Source organism: Thunnus thynnus, chromosome 12 (genome assembly GCF_963924715.1).
Source record: "Thunnus thynnus chromosome 12, fThuThy2.1, whole genome shotgun sequence".
NCBI lineage: Eukaryota > Metazoa > Chordata > Actinopteri > Scombriformes > Scombridae > Thunnus > Thunnus thynnus.
In genome coordinates, this window is record NC_089528.1 from 17969873 (window position 1) to 17994394 (window position 24522).

A 24522-nucleotide genomic window follows, 5' to 3' on the forward strand; every position below is an offset into this window, starting at 1 on the left:
ACAAATCATGTCATGTCTATTTATCAACTTGTAGTTGTACAGCAGGTTTGAAGCACAGATGAATTTATTCTGCACAGTACTTTAATTATAGAGTAGATATATGGATTTTATTGTATAGTGTATTTTAGGGTCATAAATGCAAAGACTAACTTCCAGTAAAACTACTTTCCATTCACATCTATTGCTATTTTTAAGTGGTTGATCACTGAACTTCTTTAATGACCCATGACTCAATGCAAATTTTAATTTACATGAAATCTATGTGTAAATTATTTATTCAATGACTAATATAAGGTTCTTGAATTGAGTGGATATTAGTGTCTTTGGTTTTAGGATGAATGTTCTGTGTTCGTTATCAGATCAACTGCGGTAATGTGATGTAAGCGTTATGCTTGAAAACACGGGGATCCAAACTTTTTCAGTCTTTTATTATTTTGGCATTTATAAATAAGAAATAAACATGTTTCAAACAAAGTTATCAAAACAAGTATAAAAATATGGCGATGCAGCGACGGCTTGTTCGACAGATGCAGATGTACAGACGTCTTGAAAGAGACATCCTACCAACCAGCTTTTTACCAGTTTCCAGTTCCAGTTACCATGTTTGTACTGTCTAAACTTCTTCCACTTCTATTATTGATTAATTTCCTGATTATTTTCTCAATTAACTGATTAACTGTTTGGTCAAAATAGTGAAACATGACAGTCAAAGGTGACATCCTGTATCTTGTTTTGTTTGTGGCTAACAGTCCAAAACCCAAATTTATTAAGTTTACTATCGTGTCTGACAAAGAAATGCAGTAAATCTTCACATTTGAGGAGCTGAAACGCTAGCCAAAAACTATTAATCAGTTATCAAAATAGATGATGATTAATTTTCTGTGGATTGACTAATCGATTAATCAACTAATCGTTGCAGCTCTACTTCCATCATTACCATCCTGCCTGATAAAAGACGTAAAATAAAAAGTGCAGTATTTTTTCTTTATGTACCACAAACAAAAATCTTTAAACCTTAAACCAAATGCAGTTATTACAGAAAACAAACCAACATGACATTTATAGTTACTTGGGAAAAGATAGTCTCTTCTTCCTTTATGCATTTATACATCTGTAAGACTGATATTAAAGAACAAATCAGTCCATTTTGCTTTGTTTAAAAAATGGTTTTGTTCATTCAGAAATCCTCCAAAGCTTTGGAATAAAATACTTGGGAGTTAATATTGTAATATCAACAAAATGTCCAAAAAAAAGGGAGTCACAGCATCCTTCCCAAATCAACTACAGACATTCCTCTTCTTCTTTTCCAATCACTCCAGTGGATTTAACTGTCATCTTCACATTCCCCCGGTGAAGACAAACCTGAGAAACAACGCCTTCAGTGGTCCTGCAGGACTGGCACCTACTTCCAGAAGAGGATGTTCCAGAAAAGCAGCCAACAAGGATAGACCAGAAGGGCTACTAGCGGGTAAACCAGAGAACCGTAGAGGAAGTGGTCCAGGATGCCCTGCGAGATGACTGACAGGTAGAGCAACCAACCATCTTGGAAGCTGACGGGCACTTCCAGCAGCTCTTGGTAGAGGAAGACTGAAAAGAGCAGAGTGCAGGCTGGGCTGAGGACGACCATGATGAAGGCTGACAGAACCCTGAGTGGAGAAGAAGAGAGTGAGGTTTTAGTTTACTGGCATATGGTGCGTTCTAGGATGTTCTTACTTAGTGAAAAAGCCAAAGAAGTTAATAATTTCAATTAATACCATAAACAAGTAACTCACTGACTTCAAGTAATTCACTGATTTCATTAAGTTGTTGTATATGTCTGTGTGTGGGTGTATTACTTTGGGACGTGGGGTGTGACGAAGGCAGCCACAGGCACCAGGGTGAGAGCCAGGATAAAGCCCAGGGAGAAGTTGATGAGGGCGGTGCAGCCAAGCAACACAGCCAGGTACAGCACGGCGACCAGCTTCAGGACTCTCCAGCCCTGCTCCGTCCCCTCACCTGACAGGAGTCTGCAACAAACACAACATGACACTTAACAATAGTGGTTCCTACAGCGGAGGCCTCAAAGACAGTGTCACATGATTCCTTTTTTTTCCCCCTGCACATTTTTAATAGCATGTCATCACATAAAAAAGGAAGAGACATTTACATTATTTATGTTTTCATATACATATCAAAATGGAAGAAATAAGCTTTAAAATCAACATTAAAAACCTTGTTAAATATGCTATTATGCTGCAGCTAAGCTAGATATCAATAGTTCAATGTAGCTGCTTGTCAAGACATTGAGGGGGAGCCATGGAAAACAAAACAAAAAAAAAAAATCACAAAAAGTAGTGGCTTGTAGAGCTCCGACTAGTCAATTAACTGATTAGTCGACAGAAAATTAATCGTCAAGTGTTTTGATGATTGATTAATTGTTTTTAGTAATTTTTTAAGAAAAAAAATGTCCAAATTCTCTGATTGCAGCCTTTCAAATGTGAATATTTCCTCATTTCTTTAACTGAATATCAAATGTTTTATGATTTGGTTATTTTTAGCAGGTTTTTTTTCCCCCAGTCATACTCTGGATTTTGTAAAAGCTGAGCGAGGTGATGTTTATAAAATCAAATCAACATTTTGGAACATTGGTGATTGGACCATTTTGGATGCAAGAATGAGTTTAACCCAATATTTAATCCTTGAAAGGTTTAGGTGATAATATATCTGTGAAAAAGTCATTATCATGTGGATAAGTGGGTAAAGAAAGAGTTTTTTACTGCACTCTATTCAGAATTTCGTATCAACATGTGAAGCTGCCTTTAAAACCATGAAAAGACAACATTTATACTATACAATAGAAGAAGAAAAAGATATCTAACATGTGAGTCAGTGTTGCAGGTGTGGGCAGTTACCTGTGTGTGTTATGAGGTAAAGCCAGTCCTGCGGTGTAAACAGCAATAGCCGTGAGGACCACAGCCTCAGTCTCAGACACCGGGAAGTGTTCCACCGCCATCTCCTGAAACCGGATCGGCAGCGTGTACAGAGCTACTCCGGTCAGATGGCTGATCACCAGAGGAGTCAACACAGACAGCACTCCTGGACTGGACTGCTTTGAGGAAAGAGTTTTGATTAAATCGCTGACTTAAGTCGCAAGTCAGATGAAAAGTTTAATGTCTGGTGCGTTTGTTGTAGCGTGTGTGTTTAACCTGCTCGATGTCAGCGACTCCATCTTCTGTTCTTGGTGGTGGAGTTGCCAGTTGAACCCAAAGATCTAAGGCCTGTATCATAGTCAAGGGCAAAACTGACAATTAAGTATATATCAATAGGACTGTAAAAATTATGCAGTTAAGATGTAATCAATTATACTATACCCTGGTCTGCTATCATGTCTGTCTAAACACGTCAATTTCTATTAATTAGCTTTTCCCTATTTCATTTTTTATCAAATCTAACTGATGACCATGAAATAATAGTGGAAGGATACACGAAGCAGCAGGATAACAGCGAGCAGGCCAAACGCTGGCATGTAGTAACCAATGGAGACAAAGTGAGAGAGCGATGGCATCAGGTAGAAGAAATAGGACTGGTGCAGGCGCTCCAGCAGGTTATTCAGCTTACGATACATTCCTTCCAGGAGCCTGGAGGATATTCATTAGGACAAAAAAAGAAAACCAGTAATTACGTGACGACATATGGGGTGAACAAACAAAAAAAAACATATATATATATAAAAAGCATAAACTTGTTCTGACCTTCCAATAGTGGTGGCGTCAGTCTTGTACTGGCGGAAGCTGTTGATGCCTTTGAGGGTGGCAGCCTCAATGTGGTAGCGCAGAAAGAGGCCGTGGTCTCCCCAGGGCCGCCCACTGGCCTGCTTCATTACCATCATCATCATGGTCTGGACTGCGTGGCTGTAGCCTGACACACTGTCCCAGTCATTCCTCTGCAGCTACAGAAACAGAGAAAAGTTAAATGTTACTCAACTAACTGGGCATTCTGCTTACCACAAATATGACAGAAAAGAAAACGTGCTAAGTTGTAGCTGTTGCGTTTACCTTGCCCTGGATAGTGCAAAGGACCCCTATCTTCTGACAGAAAGCATAAAAGAGGTTGGCTAAATCCAGGTTGGGGAGCTGACCGTTGAGACCCTCTAGTACCACGTCCAAACTGGTGATGACATCACTGCTGAGCTCCAGAGACAGGGCTGCCTGGATTGAACCACCACGGCCTTGAAGAGGAGACCAGTCCATACCTGGAGGAACCAATCCAGTTGTTTTTAATATGTTCTGCAAGACAGTGGCTGCATGGTGTTGACCACTGATGTATATGAAGAAAGGGATACTTGTTGATGTGTTTTGTAAAAAAAACAGGGGATCACCTGTAGTGTTGGTGTGGTGGTAGCCCTCCAGCCACGCCTGCATACCAATCAGATCATGCTCGTTCACGAGGAATATGATATCCTTGGCCCAGTAAATCTGATCTATCGAGGAACACAGCACTCAGTAAACCAAGAAATGCAACTGCCAGGTATAAAATGCACCAACACAGTGATATTTACTGTTATAAACATTAGGATTAAACTGTGATTAGATGTCTTAAGCTCATAATATATGTGTGTTCCTGTTTTTACAAGTCATGATGAATGTTCTTGTTCTGCTCTGCAAAGTTGCAGAAACAGCAAACGCAGCTGGCCATCAATTAGAGAACTGAGAAAGTGTTATCTGTGGAGTGTGTCAGTAAACATCAGGAGAAAGCTGAAACGCCCATTTGTAAGGTATATAAACTGACTGTGAATGCTCCATGACGAGCCTTTTTCTCTGTAACCCTACTTGTGTGTTGCACTGTGAAACGCTCCTTCTTGTACAAGAAAATTAATTCAACTTAAACTTTGATACTTTGGATCCAGTCTCCATCATTTAAAAGAATTGCGAATAAATTCTTTTAACATTTACAGTGTTGCACGCAGGTATAATATGCTATATGTTCTATACTCACTCCTGAAGTAATGTGCCAAACCAAGCAGCAGTCCCACAGCCTGGTTGTTGTTATCGCCGGGGCTGCAGGGAGCACTCAGCACCAGAGCTTCAGTCCGTGGAGCTCTAGGAGCACGAAGGATCCCATATACGTTTGTACCTCTCACCATCTGAGAGAAGAGGGGAGAGTGAGATGAACTCTGGGAATATACAAAAACTAAATTCAGTCAGCTTGTTGGCTGTCATCTGATGCATCTTTCATCACAAACTCACATATCTCTCTTTGTTTTCATCAGGGAAGGGCAGAGTGCGGGAGAAGCTCTGAGTGAACACCTCCAGACCTCGAGCCTGCATAGTCCTCACCAGCCAATCCACTGGCATCCCACTGCAGAGAAACAACTGATTATATTACTGCACAGATTTGAGGCATAAGAGCAAATGCAACTGGGCTTGGGCTAAAAATGATTACTTCCTTATGGGATATCTTGAAATTATGAAAACTCTCTGTGAACACTTTTGCTCTATGTGGGTATTTGGACAATGCCTAGTCATTAAGAAAAAATGTTTTATACTCTTTTTGTTTGTTTGTTTTTCTGTGTAAAGCATGTTTTTCCCATATTACATACAGTATGTGGTTTGCAGCAATAATTTGTTTCTGTTTGGAACATGAATGTCAATCACCTTAAGTTGTTATTTATATTTTGCATTATTGCATGTCATGTAATCGCATGTGGGACAGATTATTTTTTAATGGTATGACAAAAATAAAAACTCATTCATTCATTTTATAGTACTGAATAAGCAAACTGTGTCCAGACTTATATTGTTTACAAGCTCAAAAAACATGTAATCGTGTAAAGATTTGTCCAAAATTCTAGAAAAATTAGCACAATAAACTGTGCTAATTGTTCATAATACCTCTCCTTATATTGCACAAATCAGGACGGACTCTCCACAAACTGGGATCTCAATTATTTTTCTTTGTAGCTCTTGTGTTGCTTACCCTACTTTCTTCTTATGTGCTGCAAACTCCCTGCCCGTGGCCAGTGCCCTCTCCCCGGCTGGAAAACGCTCCTCCACCATGGTAGAACCCATAGCGTTCTCTGACATGTACGTCCGCAGAGTGAACGGCTCGAATGCCAACCCCATGAACCAGGCCACACCCGCCATGTAGCAGACCACACTGTGAAGTGCATGAAGGGATGGTTGAGAGAAGGAGGAATGACAAAATTAATTGTAAGCAAAAGCACAGGTGCACATTAGAATGAAGTGTAAAATAAAGGGCTGCAACTAACTTATTATTATTTTCATTATCGATTAATCTGTCGACTATTTTCTGAAAAATGCAGATTAGACTGTTACCCAAAGCCCTGCACTGGTTACTTTCATATATTTCATCAGACTTGACTTGTACATTACATTCAACCCCCACTGTTACACAATTTAATTATTTATTGCATGTGTCACATTTAATTTTTGCACTTGTCACCATTTCTTGGTCCGTAGCGCAGTTCACATTTCAAGTTTTATATCCCATTTCATCAACTATTATTCCATTCTGTAAACAGATTTAAAATGTTTAATTTAAGTTAGTACTACTTTGTTTATTTCATTATTATTGTTACCTTACTCTTGTTATATTTGTATTGTTCTATGTTGCATTCGTGGGAGCAAATGCCAAAACAGATTCTTTATATGCTTGCATACTTGGCTCATAAACATTCATTCATTTTCTGTCCATCGACTAATCGACTAATAATCGTTGCAGCTCGCGTAATATGTAGTGTATTGAAGGGTACAGATTTTAAAAAGGCACCAAATTGGGGCATTGAGGCGGGTGAGCAGGCTGATCAAAGCCCGTCTTCTGTTTGGATCAGACAGCAGCCCCATCTTGTTGTTCTGTGATGGACTCTGGAGAGCAAACAAACACAGCGATTATAAAGTATACATTTAAAATACGTCGTTATAAACAAGAAGTTACTGTGGTTGAATCCCGCGGTGCTGGATATTATGAGTTTAATCTACAGTAATTTATATGTATATCATCATCTATGCCTCTGTGCACGGGCAGTTAACATTTCTACTGACAGCTAGCCCGCCGCTAACTAGCATAAAACGTTTTAAAGCGCTGTCGTCTGCAAACACGAGCTGAATTATTAACAGTTAAGTGGTTGTTTTGTATTATTTTACAGAATATAAGTGGATACATACCGGTTTCCAGTGTACAGTGGGTCAGAGCCACCTGCAGAGGTGGGGTTCATACAAACAAGTATATCCGGCTACCTTCTTCTTCTTCTTCTTCCTGTTTAATAGCGAATTGCCACCATTCAGAGCACTACCGCCACCAAATGTTGAATTACATAGTTCTTAAATCCTTGTTATTAAACCCATGCTCTGTAGATAAATGAAGACAGTCATTTGTAAAAAAAAAAAAAAAAAAAAAAAAGTAATTTCAAGTCAATGCATTCAATCCCTTTATGATCCAGTTCATTCTTTAACAGCTTTGTCTTATATATTTGACGCGATGAAAAAAAGACGTGATCCAGTTTCCATGTGATTGCACTAACAATGCATAGCATGGCAATAGCAATGCATTTCAGCTATTAATTCAGTATATCATTATTAATATAGCACTTTATAGCACAAATGCTACAAAGCGCTTCATAAAGTAATAAGAAATACATTTCATATATACAACTTAGGCTTTTGAGTTATAGATTTCAAGTCAGCATTTCGTTTCTAAAATGTATATTTATAAAATGTATATGCATCCCTGTTTTATTGCTGTTTTCAAACTAGGCTGATGTACACAAACATTTAACACCTAAAACATGAATATCTTCAGTTGTAGTCTAGTGTTGTTTAGCACATTTAAAGAGCTGTCAATCAAAATAAAATAAAAAATGTAAGTGAAAGTAAGTTTCAGTCTTATGTTTTGTTTTGTTTTTTTCACATCTACCCTTTTGTTTGCATTTATTTTACGTAGTGTGCATTTAACTACTTAAATAAATGCAGCCATTCATAGATAAACAAGTAAAATACAAATGAGGCAGAGTTCACATATTTATTGTTGCTTCTCACATATATACCATAATGTACAAAAGTATACAGTAAATACCATGCATACATAAAAAACATTCAGGCTGCACCCAAAAACACAGTCCAGATGTTCATCCCTCTGTCCAACATCACTCTCCAGTGAGCACTGAGACTTCCTGGAGGTGTTGCCGCACCACCTCATCCAGCACCTTGCTCACACCTTTACAAGCCGTCATGGCGGCCTCAATCAGAGTCTCCAGGTGATCCTGATGCAGTCTGGCGTCCATCTGCAGCAGAGCGATCTGCCCGCCGCGGGGCAGCAGCGCTAAAGCCAGAGAGCTCACTCCTCCCCCCTCCTCAGCATAGCAAAGATCTGCGAGGGGCGTCTCGTCCACAAACCCAACTGTACAGGCGCACACGTAGTCCCGCATGGGGATGCCGGCATCAATCACCGCCAGAGTGGCAGCATTCACACACACGCTGTAGTTCCCTCCATCTGACTGAAGAATCTGTTTAGGAGAGAAAGTTTCCCTTCACTTTAATAAAAGACAAAAACAAAATCAATTCCTGTTATTCATATTTTTCCCAAAATGTCAACATTAACCTTGACATAGATGTCTATTTGAGAGCGTGGGTAGAGCTGGGTCATCACAGCAGCTTCGAACGTCTGCTTGAGATGGAGGCTCATCTCAGTGGACTTGCGGTCCCCGTGTGGTCTCCTCTTCCTCTCCGCCGTGCTAAATGTGGCCATGCTGTACTGGCAGTTGATAACGGCCCGATCGTGAAGAGTCCGACTACGTGAGCCTCGCATCTAGGGGTGACAAAGACGAGTCAATTTAATTTATGTAGCCCAATATCACAGATTTGCCTTGATGGGGATTTACAATCTATACCCCCTCTATCCCTAGGCCCTCAATTTGGATCAGGAAAACGTAAAATTGCATAATGCCAAAATAGAAAATCATTATAGATAGTTCCAAAACATTTCTTGATGACACATATTTTAAGAATATATGCACTGTTCTTTTTCTTAATGTGAAAATAATGTTTAATGTACATACAGGTGACAAATTAAAGAAAAACCAACATAAAGTGTCTTAGTAAGGTGTTGGGCCACCACGTGCAGCCAGAACAGCTTCAATGCGTCTTGGCATTGATTCTACAAGTCTTTGAACTCTTCTGGAGGGATGAACACCATTCTTCAAAAAGATATTCCCTCATTTGGTGTTTTGATGATGATGGTGGTGGAGAGCGCTGTCTAACACAATGGTCCAAAAGCTCCCATAGATGTTCAATTTGGTTGAGATCTGGTGACCGTGAAGGCCACAGCATACGATTCACATCATTTTCATACTCATCAAACCATTCAGTGACCTTTCGTGCCCTATGGGGACATTGTCATCCTGGAAGAGACCAGTCCCATCAGGATAGAAATGTTTCATCATAGGATAAATGTGATCACTCAGAACAACTTTGTATTTATTTGCAGGGACCCTTCCCTCTAAGGGGACAAGTGGACCCAAACCATGCCAGCAAAATGCCTCCCACAGCATAACAGAGCCACCTGATCCATTCACTGTAGGGGTCAAGCATTCAGGTTTTTTCCTTTAATGTGTCACATGCCTGTATGTCTGTGAATTATCTGTGCGTCTGTCTGCCTATGCTTAAACTGTATATCTTCATTCTTGTAGACAGGTCTCTCTTGAAAAAGAGATTCTGATCTCAAGGAGACTAGGCGGGGTCTGAGTAAGTCATATCAAGTAGATGTCTGCCACATTTACAGTCTTTTTAGCATCAGATCCCCTCTCTGTTTCCTCGGACAGTGTTTCCCTGTTGAGCTGCGGTGGAAGTAAAGTAACAAAAGGAGGGACTTTGGCACTAAAAAGACTAACGTTGACTAGATGTCTACTTCATATTAGCTTCAGATGAACTTTTAAATACATATTTGCACAGAAGGGGGACTGTTGAGTTTGTGGAGAAGGAGGTCTGTGGATCTTCTAATGACCAGTATAAACAGGAGGAATGATTACGGTAATTTCAAAACACCTGACAATTGTTTTAAGACAGACTTGAAAAATTATGAACTAGTACTTTAATCCAGTATTCAAGTATTCTTGAGTAAAACACTCACATAGGATTATGGTTTCATCCTAATTTGCATTTCATTCCTAGTTTGTTAGAATGAGCAATGATGCGAATAATCAATATCTTTTATAACACACGTAATATATCGTCCAAGTGCAGATGAAAACAGTACTGTTTTACAGCAATTATAAATGCTTGCTGCACCAGATAATTAATAATGTTTATTACCAGTCTTGGGTTAACGTTATAGCTGTTATAGCTCAGTGCTACTTTACTTACTTCATGCGGACCGTACACGACAGCCAGCGCTTTGGTGTTTCCCTGCTCTAAATACGCAGATCCATCGGCCTGAGCAAACACTCCCATGCGGGCCTGAACCTTCCGCAGCTCGGTGGCTTTTCTTCCATCTACACGGTATCCCTGGTCAGACAGCAGCTCCAGGCCCGCCATGTTTCCGCAAACTTCGAATGAACAGCAACGCAACGACCCCACGTGTCTGCCGCTGTACTACATTACCCATACACCCTTTCGCCGGAAGGGCTACGGCAAACAAAAGGGCCAAAAATAAGAAGTTTAGCTTTTCGTAGCTGCAAATCAAGTTTGCAGTTGTTCTACCCTCTCTATGGAGCACAAAAAATGACATGATTGAATGAATAAATAAATAAATACATACATTTGGTAACAAAAAATGACATAATTAAATTGTCTTGGATTTATTTTCTACATTTCCATAAATAATATTATATTTAGGCTATTTCTGTATTTCTACATTTATTTATTTATTAATACTTATGTCGTTGTTTGTGTTCCATATTTCACGAGCATTCAAATACTGTGCAGCCAAAGTACATAAAATATGGTAATCATTCAGTGTAACAACTTATCTGATAAGTCTCCATTGTTTTTTAGCTGAAACAGATTATTTATTGAACTCTTGTTGGACTCATATAATTTAGTTGTTGACTAATAATATAATTTGAATGCATTTGTTCATTTGGTTTCTTATGATGTGAGATAACTGTCAGGATTTGAAACACTAAAACTAAGATTTGAAAGGTTGAAAGTTGGTTTTGAAAGTATAAACTGTGGTTGTAAAACCCGAAAAACAGGATTCAAACATTTAAGATTTGAATGTCTGAAATAATTGCTTCATTCTTACAATGTTTGCAGTGCAATGTTCCCTATGTTACAAATCAGTGTCTTCAAAGGTTTGAGACTTGCTTTGCAGATATTCAACACAGTGCTTTCACAGATTCAACTCACTTTTTTCAGAGATTTAAAGACAGGGATATTAATTTATGTTTCTGTTCTCCAATAAATAAATTGGAAACATCATTGTAAAACTGGTTAAAAATGTTTGTTATTGTACAAACTTAATTTTTGTTAACTGTTATGTATATATTACATACATTGGTTTTGTTCATAAAGATGTAAAAAAGAAAGTCACTGCATAAATAAAACTTGCAAAACACTGTCTCACGAACTACTGAGTACCTCCAAATGGGACCCAAACCCCCCATGTAATAACTGTTCATGTTTTGACTGTGTAAGATTAGTCTTCCTTCCGTTTCGGTACAAAATTACAGAACTATGCACTGTCACATGACTATGATACTCATGGTGATGGAAGTGAAAAAGTAGGCATACACTATCATTTTGCTGACTTTCAGGGAGTGTAATAAAATCCTTATTTTTGGAAATCTGTCAACAATCTTTATTACCCCTACAGTGAAGTTAAAGATGCATCCTTCTCACATTCATCAACATTGCTGGAAAAGTAAGTGGTTCAGACTTGGTGACATATTATATATGTGTCAAAACAAGACATGAACTACTTGAACTAATTGGGAGTGCACTGAACGGCACAGTAATCAATCTCACAATGCAAGGCGAGTTACACAACTTCAACACTTTTAAAAATAAAATTTATTAGCATCTCTAATGTGTATAAATAAAAACATATATGAAACAATGCATATACGTATAATGTAATGAGCTTAACAATAACAGGGTTACATGTGATACAAAGGAGCAGTCTTTATTTTAGCCAGTGTATTGTGAGGAAAACTGTACCTTGAAATCAAGCTTTCAAATATGCATACCTATAAGTCGCAATCTACATTCTTTGACAAGAATGAAACAAAGTAATTCTGGTCGGGGCTGGCAACGGGGAAAATATGGTAGATTGCAGTTTTGTGTTTCTTAAGATTTAAAACATCTTTGATTTAATACATGATAAACTCTGTACTTTATTTAAGGTTTCACTAACAATGTTGAGGCACAGAGCCGCAACACTATTCACACTGACCCTCTCACCTTTACATTATATTCAATAAAAATCCTAAAAAGGATTTAATGTCACTCTCTTCCATTTACTGAAGTCACATTGTTCCACAGACTTGTAACAAATGGTCTTTATGGGAAGACCTGAAATCTAGGGACAATATGACTATAATGTTAGACACGGCGACAAAAAATAGTAAGATACCAAATGACAAATTTTACATGTAACTAACAGATCCAAAAGGATCAAACAAACAACTTGATTTGCATTTTACTAATGTAACAAGGTTTGTCATTTTCAGCGATGGCTTGCTGTGCCTGGGTCAGAATACCAAGAAGACAGTGAATGGATGCTTTTGTGGGGGGGGGCTTTGAAGGACTTGGCTCTCTAAGGCAAAAGCAAAGAAAGGAAAGAACCTTTCTTCTTGTGTCACCCAATGTTTTCTATTTGGTCATGCTTTAAACACTCAAAAGTGTTCAAATGTCTTACAAAATTGACAGATATGCACATAGGACAAATACTACCTCTGAAAGCTGGCCAAAACTTTACAATAGCCAATGTAACGTGGACCTGTAACAGACTGTTAAATATACACCACTGACAACTAGAGGGAATACCCTACAACCCACACAACTGTGTGTCAAACTGCCACAGACATGTCAGTTACAATGTGTGGACTATTATTGGCCATTGTCTCAGTTTTTCCTCATAAATTGTAAAATGTCACATTTTAAAAGGGGATTACAACATCCAAGACTAACTGCTTCAAAGTAAAAAAAAAATGGTGGGTAGGTAAAAAAAAAAAAAAAAACAAAGTAAAAGAAAAAGAAAAAAGTGGTGTGTCTGCTTTAATACGCAGGTGTACGTGACAGTGAGAGGTTATCGGCACCCAAGGATCATGGCAACCTCATTCAGCCTTGTGGAATGAAGGGACTATGTAGTAGATCTGAAAAACGATGGTCTCTGCTCCATCCAAAGTCTTTAGAAGAGTGCAAAGATCCCCTTATTTCCCTGATATATCCATGTTCTGGCGTCCTAAAACTCTGCAAACTCCTTTGCGCATTTTTCCGTTAAAGAAACGCGGATCTCCTCCTCCTCGTAGTCGTCGAAGTTGCTAGTGTCCCCCGGGCCTCTGCACTTTGGTATGAATGGGGCTTCCACCTGCAAGAACAAGAGCAATGCATGTTTAAATAGGCTGGATTTACATTATATTTATGTCTGACGCTGCCAGTCAGAGGAACATCCATGACTGAGGAAAGGAAAGCTGTTATTTCTCTGAGCAGACTGTCTTACAAAGAGAACATTGTTTTTACCTGCTTTTTAGCCACACTGTTGGTAAAGTCCCACTCTTTGTGTATAATTTCTAATAAAATATTCCCACATTCACTTCAACCTACAGCATTCCTTGATTATATTTTGTGATTGATGATTTTTATGTGGTTTAAAACCTCTGACTGGCAGAGTGTGAAAGTAAGAAACAGCATATGTCAAACGCTACAATACACCATTTACTGAGCCTTCAAGTTCTTGAGACTTTTCTAGGCTTAAACTCTGTCTCCTGTCAATAAAGGTCATTTCTGTGTGCATGCTGCCTCACATTTTCCATGTTTTCAATGAAACAGTCTTTTCTACCGAGGCTTGACATGACACACATGTAAGCCTTTGGTGTACTATTTCTTCAAAGTTGTCTGTCCACTTCCCTCAACTACGTATTTACTAAACATTTAGAGTGTTTGGCTGTCAAAAAAAAGACAATGAAGGAAGAGAGATACAGAAAGACATGGCATTAGTCTGCACGAGTGTTGTGTGTAGACTAATGCCATATTTTACAGACTTGAAAAGTCCTTAACTTTGCAAAATTCAGGACAAGTGTGTATTTTTAAAGCTATTCTATTCTATTAAACATAATTTATATTATAACATAATATTAATATTAGCACTTTATCCACGCATATGCTGAATTTGTATCCTTTTTTAAGCCCTCATTTATTGAGAAAAATATATTAACAAGAGATGCAAATAAAGGGTGAAAACACATTGCAACAACCCATAACCATAATACTACATTCTGGCATTTTCATACAGCAGCACTACACAAGCAAACAAATGATTTTTTTGTCCACAGAATAAAATCTGTAAATGGACAAAAACACAACAGACTTCCTAATTTTTGCATGAAATCTAACTTTCACTTCTGCTTTTTATATTGCTTCTAAATCACAGAATCCCACGACCATTTCCCCTGTAACCAGCAGTTATTAGAAAGCATTGAGGGAACATTAAATATAAGAGCATGAATATGGTGCTGAAATATGCATATAAAGCAAGCTGGCTCAGATTTAGAAAAGAAAGTGTCCGGCTACAATTCATTAAAGTGAGGTATGATAGTACAGTAACCTTGGTAGAACACTGTCAACAGATCGATAAGGGCTAAATATCTACTTTGATTAATCGAAGAACTCCATTATCATTGTCATCCTTGCAAAATACCATGTGGCACTGATACCTCACTGCCGGCAGTGGAGCTGGGTGGTTTCCAAGTGCAATTAAGTGCTCTTGTTGTGAAATCATTGTTAACACACAAGTAAAAAAATGCTGCAAATAATGATCATCACACAGCATGAAACAGAATTGATGGACACTCCTCAGATAAATTTCTACAAAATAGTATCAAACAACATAGTTGCAGCATCATATCAGGACATTTTACTAGCAGAGAATCAATATCAACAAATCAATATGTAATTAACTTGTTTTTTTTTTCCAGGGGGTTACAGTGTTTGGTGTCACTACTAAACGTGTACGGTGTCTTGCCTTTCTCTCGTAGATTGCGATCCAGTCTGTTGTGGCAAACCATTTGTGACCCTTGATGTCATTGACTCCGTTCTTCAGGTTGCCGTAACGTTTGGTCAGATCCACCTGCAGCAGGTTTCTCAACAGGTCTTTCAAGTCAGAGCTGAAGTGGGAGGGGAATCGTACCTAGAAAGATCAAAGTTGTAAGAATTTCTTTCAAATAGTTGGGTTTTTTTTACTTGCACACCAAGAAAACTACCTAACTTATTCTAAAACTACAAGTAGGAAGCAAATTTCAGATAAAGTGACATCTCTTCTTTCATGTGGTAAGATCCAAAACAAACACTGTCTTACCTTCCCAGACACGATCTTCTCATAGATCTGAATGGGTTGATCTGCAAAGAATGGAGGGTAGCCAGCTGCCATTTCGTAGATAAGGACTCCGAGGGCCCACCAATCCACAGCTTTGTTATAGCCCTAAAAGAGTCAAGTTAAGGACAGTAATGACTAAGAAGACAAAAAAAAATGCTTCTACTACTCCTAAAACTCAAAAGTCATGCTTGATTTTGATAGATATTTATACTCAGGACTTCTCTTTGCTTCTGATGTAAAACTCCCTTGTTAAGTTTTCTTTTATTTGAGAGGGAACTTCCAAATACCTCCAACATTAAGTGGGAGAGTTTGTTCACCAACAGTAATATTCGATGTTCAGTATGAAAATCCAGAAAAAACCTGCCTACAACCCATTTCCTAAAAGGGAATTATTGTGAAATAAGTGTATACTTATGAAGTTGTGATTTTTTTCATGCTATGCCTACTTTTCTACCTTTACTTTGTGTATATTTTCTGCGGTACAGCTGCAGGTTTTACATGCCAGTAGAGACAGCTGTTACCATAGCATAACATGAGTTTTTCCAGTTGATAAAAAGTTTAATTTGTAGCCCCTACACAAAAAACACATCATGTCTTTTTGCTGCATTATCTTTATGGTCCACTGCGGCTGAGAACTGTTGGAGGATTATTAGAATGGATTTCTACCTGTATGAGTGTTCAGCTGTGAATGTAGTTAAGTCTGTAAAATAACCTGACTTTTACTTTTTATTGTCACTAAATCTCCCTTGTAGCTGCACTGGAAATGGTTAAAATTGTCAATGTTTAACCAGTTATCTACTGGAGTAAGAAAATTACACAACCAAACAACAATGTGCTTCCAGTTATGCAAAGAACAATACAAAAAGAAAACTCTTTTAGTTTGGAAGTTTCATTTCAGCACATCATGGACATTATGACATTTGTATAGTAGTAATAGCAACCAATCCGCTTATTCAGAGCTCCGTACTTTGCTGAGAATGATTTCTGGCGCCAGGTACTCCGGTGTCCCACACAACGTCCAGGTCCTGCCTTTTACCCGCTTTGCAAATCCAAAGTCTGTCACCTAAGAATCAAGCGTATAAATATTAAACATCGGCAAAGTGTGGACAGACAAAACACAGCGGCATTATGTATTTATTAGCTGCATCTCGTTCACCTGAATGTAGCCGTGGTGGTCAATGAGAAGGTTCTCAGGTTTCAGATCTCTGTATATGAGATCTAGTGAATGGAGGTACTCAAATGTCAGCACTATCTGGGCGGCGTAAAACCGTGCATGTGGTTCACTGGAGAAGAGGAGGAGGGAAGTGTGTTCACAGTTGTAAAACAAGATATATCAATACAGAAAAGAGTAAACTAAGGATGGATTCACTTGTAAAACACATCACTGTATTTGATCTTTGATAAGCTGATGAGAGGTATAGTATAATACCTGAACCTTCCAATTCGTCTTAGGTGTGAGAACATCTCTCCTCCGGGAACATACTCCATCACCATGTACAAATTGGAGTTGTCCTAAAAAAAACAAACAGTAAAAAGACACTCATACCATGCTAATAACCTAATAAAGGAATTTCAATTACTAAATTAAAAAAAAGAATATCATACCTTAAACGCATACTCAAGTTTGACGAGAAATGGGAAGCTCACAGCCTGTAATATCCTCTTCTCATTTAATGTGTGTTCTATTTGCTTGAGTTTCACCACCTGACAGATAAAAAAAAAAGAAAGATAAGATGACCTTGTCGTGCAAATCTCACTAGCTCTAGCTACAGAGATAGCAGGCGCTGAAAGGAAGCTGGTTACTTAGATATTTAACCCTGCAACGGAACAAGTTTTTAGGGAGATAAGTATTTGTTAGATGTATAAAGTTGCAGCAAACTTTTATTGTCACTGCACATATTAACTCTATTATTTAGGCCTGATACAATACATGCTGCTGAATTTAAAAAACAAGTCTACTGACCTTCTGCTTATCCAGTATTTTCATGGCATAGTATTGCTCTGTTCCTTTGTGTTTCACCAGCATGACTCTTCCAAATGAGCCGGTACCCAGGGTCTTTAATCTGTCAAAGTCATCTAGGCACGTTGTGCTCTGTGGAAATAACAGCATGTTAGCCTACTCTGAATATGCAGCTACCTTAAATGTTAACTTGAACTTTTCAACTTTGAGCTTTTGGTAACGCTTTATTTTACAGGTCCCTTAATTTCATACTAATTTCCTGGAAATTTTCTATGCAATTTGCAGGTATGTGACAGTTAATTTCCACGACATTGCAAAACATTTTGGTGCAATTTGGTACAAATTATAAGGAAATGGAAAAAAATGTTGGTGTAGTTTTTCTTTTTTTATTCATATGTAGTTTATAATTTAGCAAAAACTCTTACTTAGATTCTTAACAATTCTTTAACAGACTGAAATAAATATACTTACTACATAGTGTGTAGTTTTGTGTTTCAAACAATATATTAGTTTGTTTCTTAAGACTCTGTAACAAGGCAGCGAATATCAACAATTTTGTAGCACTTCATTCTACAGATCCTTACTTTCCTATTAATTTCCACGACATTCTTTCAACAACTTCCTAAAATAGCTTCTGTGTAAAGTTCTGTTAATTCTAAGGACATTTCTTTGAAAAGGTTATTTAATCTGGTAGTAAAGAAGAAATGTGCTTATTATTATTGTTATTATTATTATTATGTTTTTAAGAAACAATCTAATAGGCTAATATGTAGTTTGACACACACTAAAAACTAAATATTTTCTGTCAGTTTAAGAATAATCAATAATCTAATTTATAAAGAAATTTTTGCAAATTAACAACCCAAATATAATGGAGTGGGCATTTACCAAATAAACCCACTTAACATTTTTTTTCCAGTTTTTTTTATATAATTTGTACCAAATTACACCACGTAAATACCACCTAATACCACTCAACTCTCAGGCTCCTCTCCTGTGGAACCATCTTCCAGTTTCAGTCTGGGAGGCAAACACCCTCTCTACGTTTAAGAGAAGGTTTAAAACTTTCCTTTTTGATGAATCTTATAGTTAGGGCCAGCCAGGCTTGCCTTGGACCAGCCCCTAGTTATGCTGCTATAGGCCTAGACTGCCGGGGGACTTCCCATGATGCACTGAGCTCCTCTCTCCTCTTCTCCATGTCATGTCATTAATGTCCCATTAATGCATGTTACTAATTTGGCTTCTTCCCCGGAGTTTTTGTGCTTTCTCATCTTGCAGGTTTCTATGGATTGTGGTTGCAGACCACCTGGTTGCGCATCACGGGCTTCCGTGGATGGCCAAAGCAGATGGCTGTCCACCTAGAGCCCAGTTCTGCTTGAGGTTTCTTTTCATTAAAAGGGAGTTTTTCCTTGCCGCCTTCACCAAGTGCTTGCTCATGGGGGAATGTTGGGTCTCTGTAAATTAAAGCGTACGGTCTTGACCTGCTCTATATGAAAAGCAGTGTTTGCCCTATAATTGTACAGGCCTGGCAGGTCGCCAGGCCAACAAGAACGTCAAATATCCATTCATTCGGAAATCAATAATCATTTGGTTTGGGAGCCTCTGTGCAATGCTATTCTGAAATGTGAAACAGCCTGCGTCGTTGCCTGGGAAACTTTTGGTTGCATAGCTCCTTTAAGGAATAGGGCAGTGCGTAATGTGTGAGTGTAGAGAGTGTGTGGTTGAGCAAGTGTGAGTGGCAGAAAAGTGACGGTGAATGTGAACGGAGCAGAGGAAAAGGTTAGCAGTTAAGTAAGTTGTCCGTCTGGCAGTAAATGTACAGTACAAGCTACAGTGTGTCAGTTAATAAACGCTGCAGCTTCCAAACACAAAGAAACGTCTCGTCTGTTGTTTCCTCAACTGCTGGAAGGGGGTGAGCCCCAAAATTAGCAACAATGGGTTAGCCTAACCTCACAAGGCTCACATAAGGTGGACTGACCTTTAAGGTGGACCAGCTATTATCATTTTTGTGTCAATCACAGCTGCTCCTAAACGGAGAACGGAGAAATGTGTGTCTCTCCCTACCCCCCGCCACCGCCACTCAAAGGCAGTCAACGTGGGGGAAACACTGAAAAGTCGCATGAGATAACTTTTGTTGTGATTTTGTGCTATATAATAAATTTGACTTGACCACCTTTCCTTTAAAAATGTCCTAAAAAGTGTCACTCAAAATTAAGAGACTTGTAAAATAAAGCGTTACAGATCTTTTCGTTACTCTGACCTGTGGTGGGCATTCCCATTTCCGTAAGAAATCTTCTTTGGCTTTGGCTAGAAACTCTTTCACTAAAAAAAAAAAAAAAAAAGAGTGCACACAGATAGTTAGCATACACTTATTTGGCAACACAACTTGTATTATTTGCACAAAAAAAAAATCACATTTGGGTTTTTAGTCAAAAAGACCAAATGCTTTATTACCAGAGGGGAAAAGGAGGGAAAATGGAAATTAAATTGTAAATTAATGGAGAAGAACACGGGCAAAGTCAACTCTCATCTGGATATAAATTAGATGGGATATCAAAAATATAGCACACATTGTTCTAAAGATAAGACAAAACGCAAACACAAGACAACAACATCCAAGACAGGCAGACTAGTGATGCATGCCAAGAGACTCAGTCTGGTTTTCTTTTCTGTTATTTAGCCTTATTCAAAGGGGAGGTGGGACACAACACTCAGAAATTACAGGGCAGGTTTCTCTGAGTATCTTGTGCATCACTTGATAGAGTTTGAGGGAAGGCTAATAAACACAGCATAAAAATGGTAAGCAAAGACAAACCAATGTATGGGAAACACAGCAGACAGCAGATATCCAGATTGAGAGAATGTGGATAATAAAAACACTGATTTATTATCAAAGCACACAATAAAAAGCAAGCACATCTAGCAAGTTTCCACAGTGAGACCAATGCCAATTGCCATTCTAGTCATCTTTTGGAGGAATGAGCATACCAAAAGTCTCTATTGATCACCAAGGTTTTGCAGGAACAATCACCCACACGGATGGGATGATACGGAAGAGAAGACAGAGAGAAATATAGAGTTCATGTACATAACAACAAGTATAACACATCAACAAACATGAAGCATATGTCGTGAATAAAGCAACAGGAATGAAAACAGAGTTGACATTCACCTGAGGAATTTAAACGGAGACTGACTGTCTACTGAGTTATTGGAAGAACAGGTGTACCAAAATACCATGTAGCAGAGATTCAGTGGAGCATGTGAGGTCAGATTGAAACGATAATACTAGAGGACAAAAAAAACATTCAAAACCTGCTGTTCTCTACAAACACATAAAACTTTCTCAATATGTGTAAGAGTAAGTTTTATTTCCTGCACCTTAGACTGAAAACTTTTCTCCCCAAAATAGGTTTGAAATCATGATAAACAGAGCTGAAGCAATTTGTTTAATTACTTATCCAACTGGCAGAAAGTTAATTGTCAAATATGTTGTTAATCGATTAATTGGTGGGGTGGGGAGTAATTTTTCAAGCAAAAATACCAAAGATTTCCAAGCAAGTCCTCACAAATTTCTCATTTGTGAGAATTAGCTGCTTATCTTTGTCTTACATGATAGTAAATTAAGTATCTTTGGGCATGGACGAAACAAAACCTCACCTTGTAATTTTTGAAATTGTTTCGGGCATTTCTCATTATATTCTGACATTTTATGGATAATCTATTAATCAATAGCAATTAGCAGATAAATACATAATGAAAACAATCTTTGCTGCCCTCACGATAAATGCATTGAACAAAACAGGACTGAAACAATTAGTAAATTAACTGATAGGTAAATTGACAGTAAAACAATCTGCTACCTTTTGGGAATCAATTAATTGTTCAAGTCATATTTCAATAAAAAAAAATACCAAGAATTTCCTTGTTCCAGCTTGTAAATTGTTAGGATCTGCTGCTTTTCTTTGTCTTTTGTGATCATAAACTGAACATCTGTTGGTTTTGAACTTTTGGTTGAACAAAATAATAAACATGTAGACGTCACCTTGGCCTTGAGTAAAATGTGATAGGCATTTCTTTCTGTTTTCTGACATTTCATAGTCTAAATGATTAATTGAGTAAATAAAGTGCTAATTCTTTAATAATGAAAAAAAATCACCAGTTGCAGCTCAAGAACATTACTTTAATGCTGACTAAATATTCTCCATCCAATCATAGAATCTTTAACAGCGGAAAAATATCTAGTCTACTTGTTGGCACAAATGTCTTTCCAACATTTTGTGCCTTTAAGAAAAGTTAAATGGTCCAAAGCCAGCTCAGTCGGCCAACACTTCCTGAGAGCAATGTCAAAATCCAGACAAGCATAACATGGTTGAGTTATGTCCTGTTACACTAGAGTGTGAAACATAATACATGGGCACAGTGAAATAAAATAGGCGTCCTGATAGCAACTGTTTAATCTCCCTGTGCAAGTGTGACTTGTGCTGGTGTTGTTCCAAGTGTTCCAGCTACAGTAATGGCAGCTATATACAGTAAACACAGCTACTCTAGTGTATATACAGCACTGTAGGTAACCAGGTTATCTTGTCAGAGCAGCTACACTCTAGACAAATCTGCAGCTCAGGGTACAGTGTCAGCTTAAACAGGTTTAACAGTTAGCCACGGCCCAGGATCTAGGGATCATAGTTACACTCAAAAGAAACACTTGGCAGTATGGGAACTATTGCTGATCTGATCATCTGTCTCTGTGAGTGTCTCTGGTTGGCACTGTTCACTGTGCCTGCCTGGTCTCTCTCAACAGGTCAATAAATCTCAGAGGAACGTATTCACTGCATCATAAAATGACACTACTTTAAACAAACTAAAGTGCGCAACTGAACATGGAGGGTTCTCAGCATGATTTTAAGAGAATAAAAATGCATGAAAGTAGTTTTGCATTTCAGTGCATACAGCAAGTGACTGATTTTAGGCCATCAAATGCAATCAATTCTGCGAAAAACAAACACCTACAGCCTTCATGTTTACAACCAGGCATAGGGAAATATTTATGATTTATCGCATGGGATGTTCAGTGATGACCGGCTGGACACATCAAAGTATACGAGCACAGTAACACTGGTCTAGGCCGAGTTACGTCAAACCTTTCAAAGCTTGTAATACCCCTTATCCTCTGACGAAGGTCTGATGACAAGCTGCTCCAGTCAATGACAAGTGAGGCTTGATGGACCTTTACCACAGCAAGATTAGAAAAGGCCTCTAAATAAATACAGGTGACACAATTCAAGTGTGTTTGTGTGTGTGTGTGCGTGCGTGTGTGCATATGCCTGGAAGACAGTAGTAGGTTGCAGTTTTATGAATGGAAAGAGGGCATTCGTCATTTCTTCACCATATTTGGTCACGGTGCTGTACAGAAGGGAAAGCTTTGTTTATGTAGCCGAGAATAAAATGTGGCAGCAAAGCCTGGGGCAGAAACAGTCCCACACTGCCTTCAAGTAAAATTTATTGGCTATTTATAACAATTACTCATGGGTTTGTGGTTTATTGCTGCAGATTTAAGATCATCACTGCAAAGTTTCTCTCTGGAACAGCTAGTTGCAGCCAAACATAAGCACTACATCCTGACTGTTACTCACAGGAAAGATGAAGGGGTGATGCTTGCCTGGAAGATTTTTTAGCCATTAACCTCGCATTTCTGCACACTAACACTATACACTAACACTGTGTGTGTGTCTGTAGGCCTTGAACAGCTACCACCATCAAGAGGCAATGAAATGACAGGGGCCTTCTGAGGGCTAATCCCCCCCACCCACCCCCCCTCCCTCCTCATAGCTAAAGTTAGCAGGCTAGCTGGTCATCAAGCTCGACCCTTCTTGTGATCCAGATGGCATGCAACCAGCCTTTTAACGTGTCAACTTATCAATACGGGCAATTTATCGATAGGCATCGCTTTCACGGCTCTGTAATAGGTTTTAATAGGCTGTTATGGTCCCCTTCCCCACCCCCCTTGCAGCCAAGATAACCACAACATCCACGGGGTCTTCTTGCTGCTAGCTAACTCAGCTATACATTGACATAATTTCGTGTGCAAAAAGAAAAAAAAATCACACGAACACACCCCTGCGTGATAATATATCGACAAACTACAAGTGTTTTTGGTGGGATAAACGTGCGAGGGGGATGACGACGGCCCTTCCCTTGCTTTACGTTAACTGTAGCTGCCAGTTAGGACAGTTTCAGTGTTATAACAGGCTAGCTAGCGACTCCGTGGAGGCTTGGTGAGTGTCAAAACGACTAAATACATCATAAAACAAGCGTCGAGGTCCAAACAACAGCCCGGACTCACCGCTCTCCAGCTCGTTGCCCTTCTTGGCGGTGGCAGCGTTCCCCATGGTGTGGAAGACACGGCGGTCGCTCCGACGGAGAAGAGATGGCGGTGGCTAGCTAACCTTCCTACAGCTGATATTCCCGAGCTCCTCAAAATAGGTAAAAAATCGATTTAAATGTTTAGTCGGTTCAAACGTGACAAAAATAACAGTCCAGGATCCCTTCCGACAGCCCCCCTCGCTCTCCCTCTATCTCTCCCTCTCCTTCTTCCCCTCTGAAAGGTTTCCGCTCCTGCTAGTTCAGTAATGTCTGTATGGTTGACATGAAGCTAGCGGTCACTTCTGTTCTGACTGAGCTGCCTCTCCCCCCTTCTCCTCCCCTCTCCTCCCCTTCCCTCCCCTCTCCTCTCCTCTCCCCCCTCCCTCCCTTCCTCCCTTCCTCCCTCCCTCACTCTCTCACTCATTCACTTCAACAGACTTCACTGACATGACATTTGACATGTGTTGCCCAAGCACAATTATGAAAAACAACAATGTGAATAACAATATAAGTTAATAGAATAACATAGATAGATAATAATAATAATAGAATAACATATATGTAAGTAATTTAAGTAATCAAGTTAGAATTGGTACAATTTCAATGTGACTTTAACTATGCAAGACAAAGACAAATAATGCAAGTGTTAATCCACTGGTAATAAAACTAATAAT

At 38.8% G+C, this 24522-nt stretch overlaps 3 protein-coding genes across 4 annotated transcripts; all 3 read right to left on the minus strand.

Moving 5' to 3' along the window:
* Positions 1–407: 407 nt before the first annotated feature.
* gpaa1 (glycosylphosphatidylinositol anchor attachment 1) lies at positions 408–7278 on the minus strand. Of its 2 annotated transcripts, none has more exons than XM_067606013.1 (13): positions 7164–7278; positions 6769–6863; positions 5956–6135; positions 5226–5337; positions 4975–5122; positions 4358–4459; positions 4035–4231; positions 3732–3928; positions 3464–3617; positions 3186–3257; positions 2892–3085; positions 1836–2006; positions 408–1646 (listed from the first exon to the last, which is right to left on the minus strand). In XM_067606013.1, the coding sequence occupies exons 2-13, from the start codon at positions 6840–6842 to the stop codon at positions 1403–1405; spliced, it is 1845 nt and encodes a 614-aa protein (XP_067462114.1). In that variant the 5' UTR covers positions 6843–6863; positions 7164–7278; the 3' UTR covers positions 408–1402. The 2 variants fall into 2 exon arrangements, with proteins under 2 accessions (XP_067462114.1, XP_067462112.1); XM_067606011.1 differs by having other exon boundaries at positions 2892–3088.
* Positions 7279–8002: 724 nt separating this feature from the next.
* On the minus strand, positions 8003–10592 carry exosc4 (exosome component 4). The gene is made up of 3 exons (XM_067606016.1): positions 10356–10592; positions 8596–8802; positions 8003–8500 (listed from the first exon to the last, which is right to left on the minus strand). The coding sequence occupies exons 1-3, from the start codon at positions 10524–10526 to the stop codon at positions 8141–8143; spliced, it is 738 nt and encodes a 245-aa protein (XP_067462117.1). The 5' UTR covers positions 10527–10592; the 3' UTR covers positions 8003–8140.
* A 1392-nt stretch (positions 10593–11984) lies between these two features.
* Positions 11985–24164, minus strand: prkacbb (protein kinase, cAMP-dependent, catalytic, beta b). Its single transcript, XM_067606017.1, has 10 exons — positions 23829–24164; positions 19746–19807; positions 17489–17617; positions 17131–17229; positions 16955–17037; positions 16682–16808; positions 16493–16588; positions 15508–15630; positions 15175–15339; positions 11985–13521 (listed from the first exon to the last, which is right to left on the minus strand). The coding sequence occupies exons 1-10, from the start codon at positions 23872–23874 to the stop codon at positions 13396–13398; spliced, it is 1056 nt and encodes a 351-aa protein (XP_067462118.1). The 5' UTR covers positions 23875–24164; the 3' UTR covers positions 11985–13395.
* Between the last annotated feature and the right edge of the window lie 358 nt (positions 24165–24522).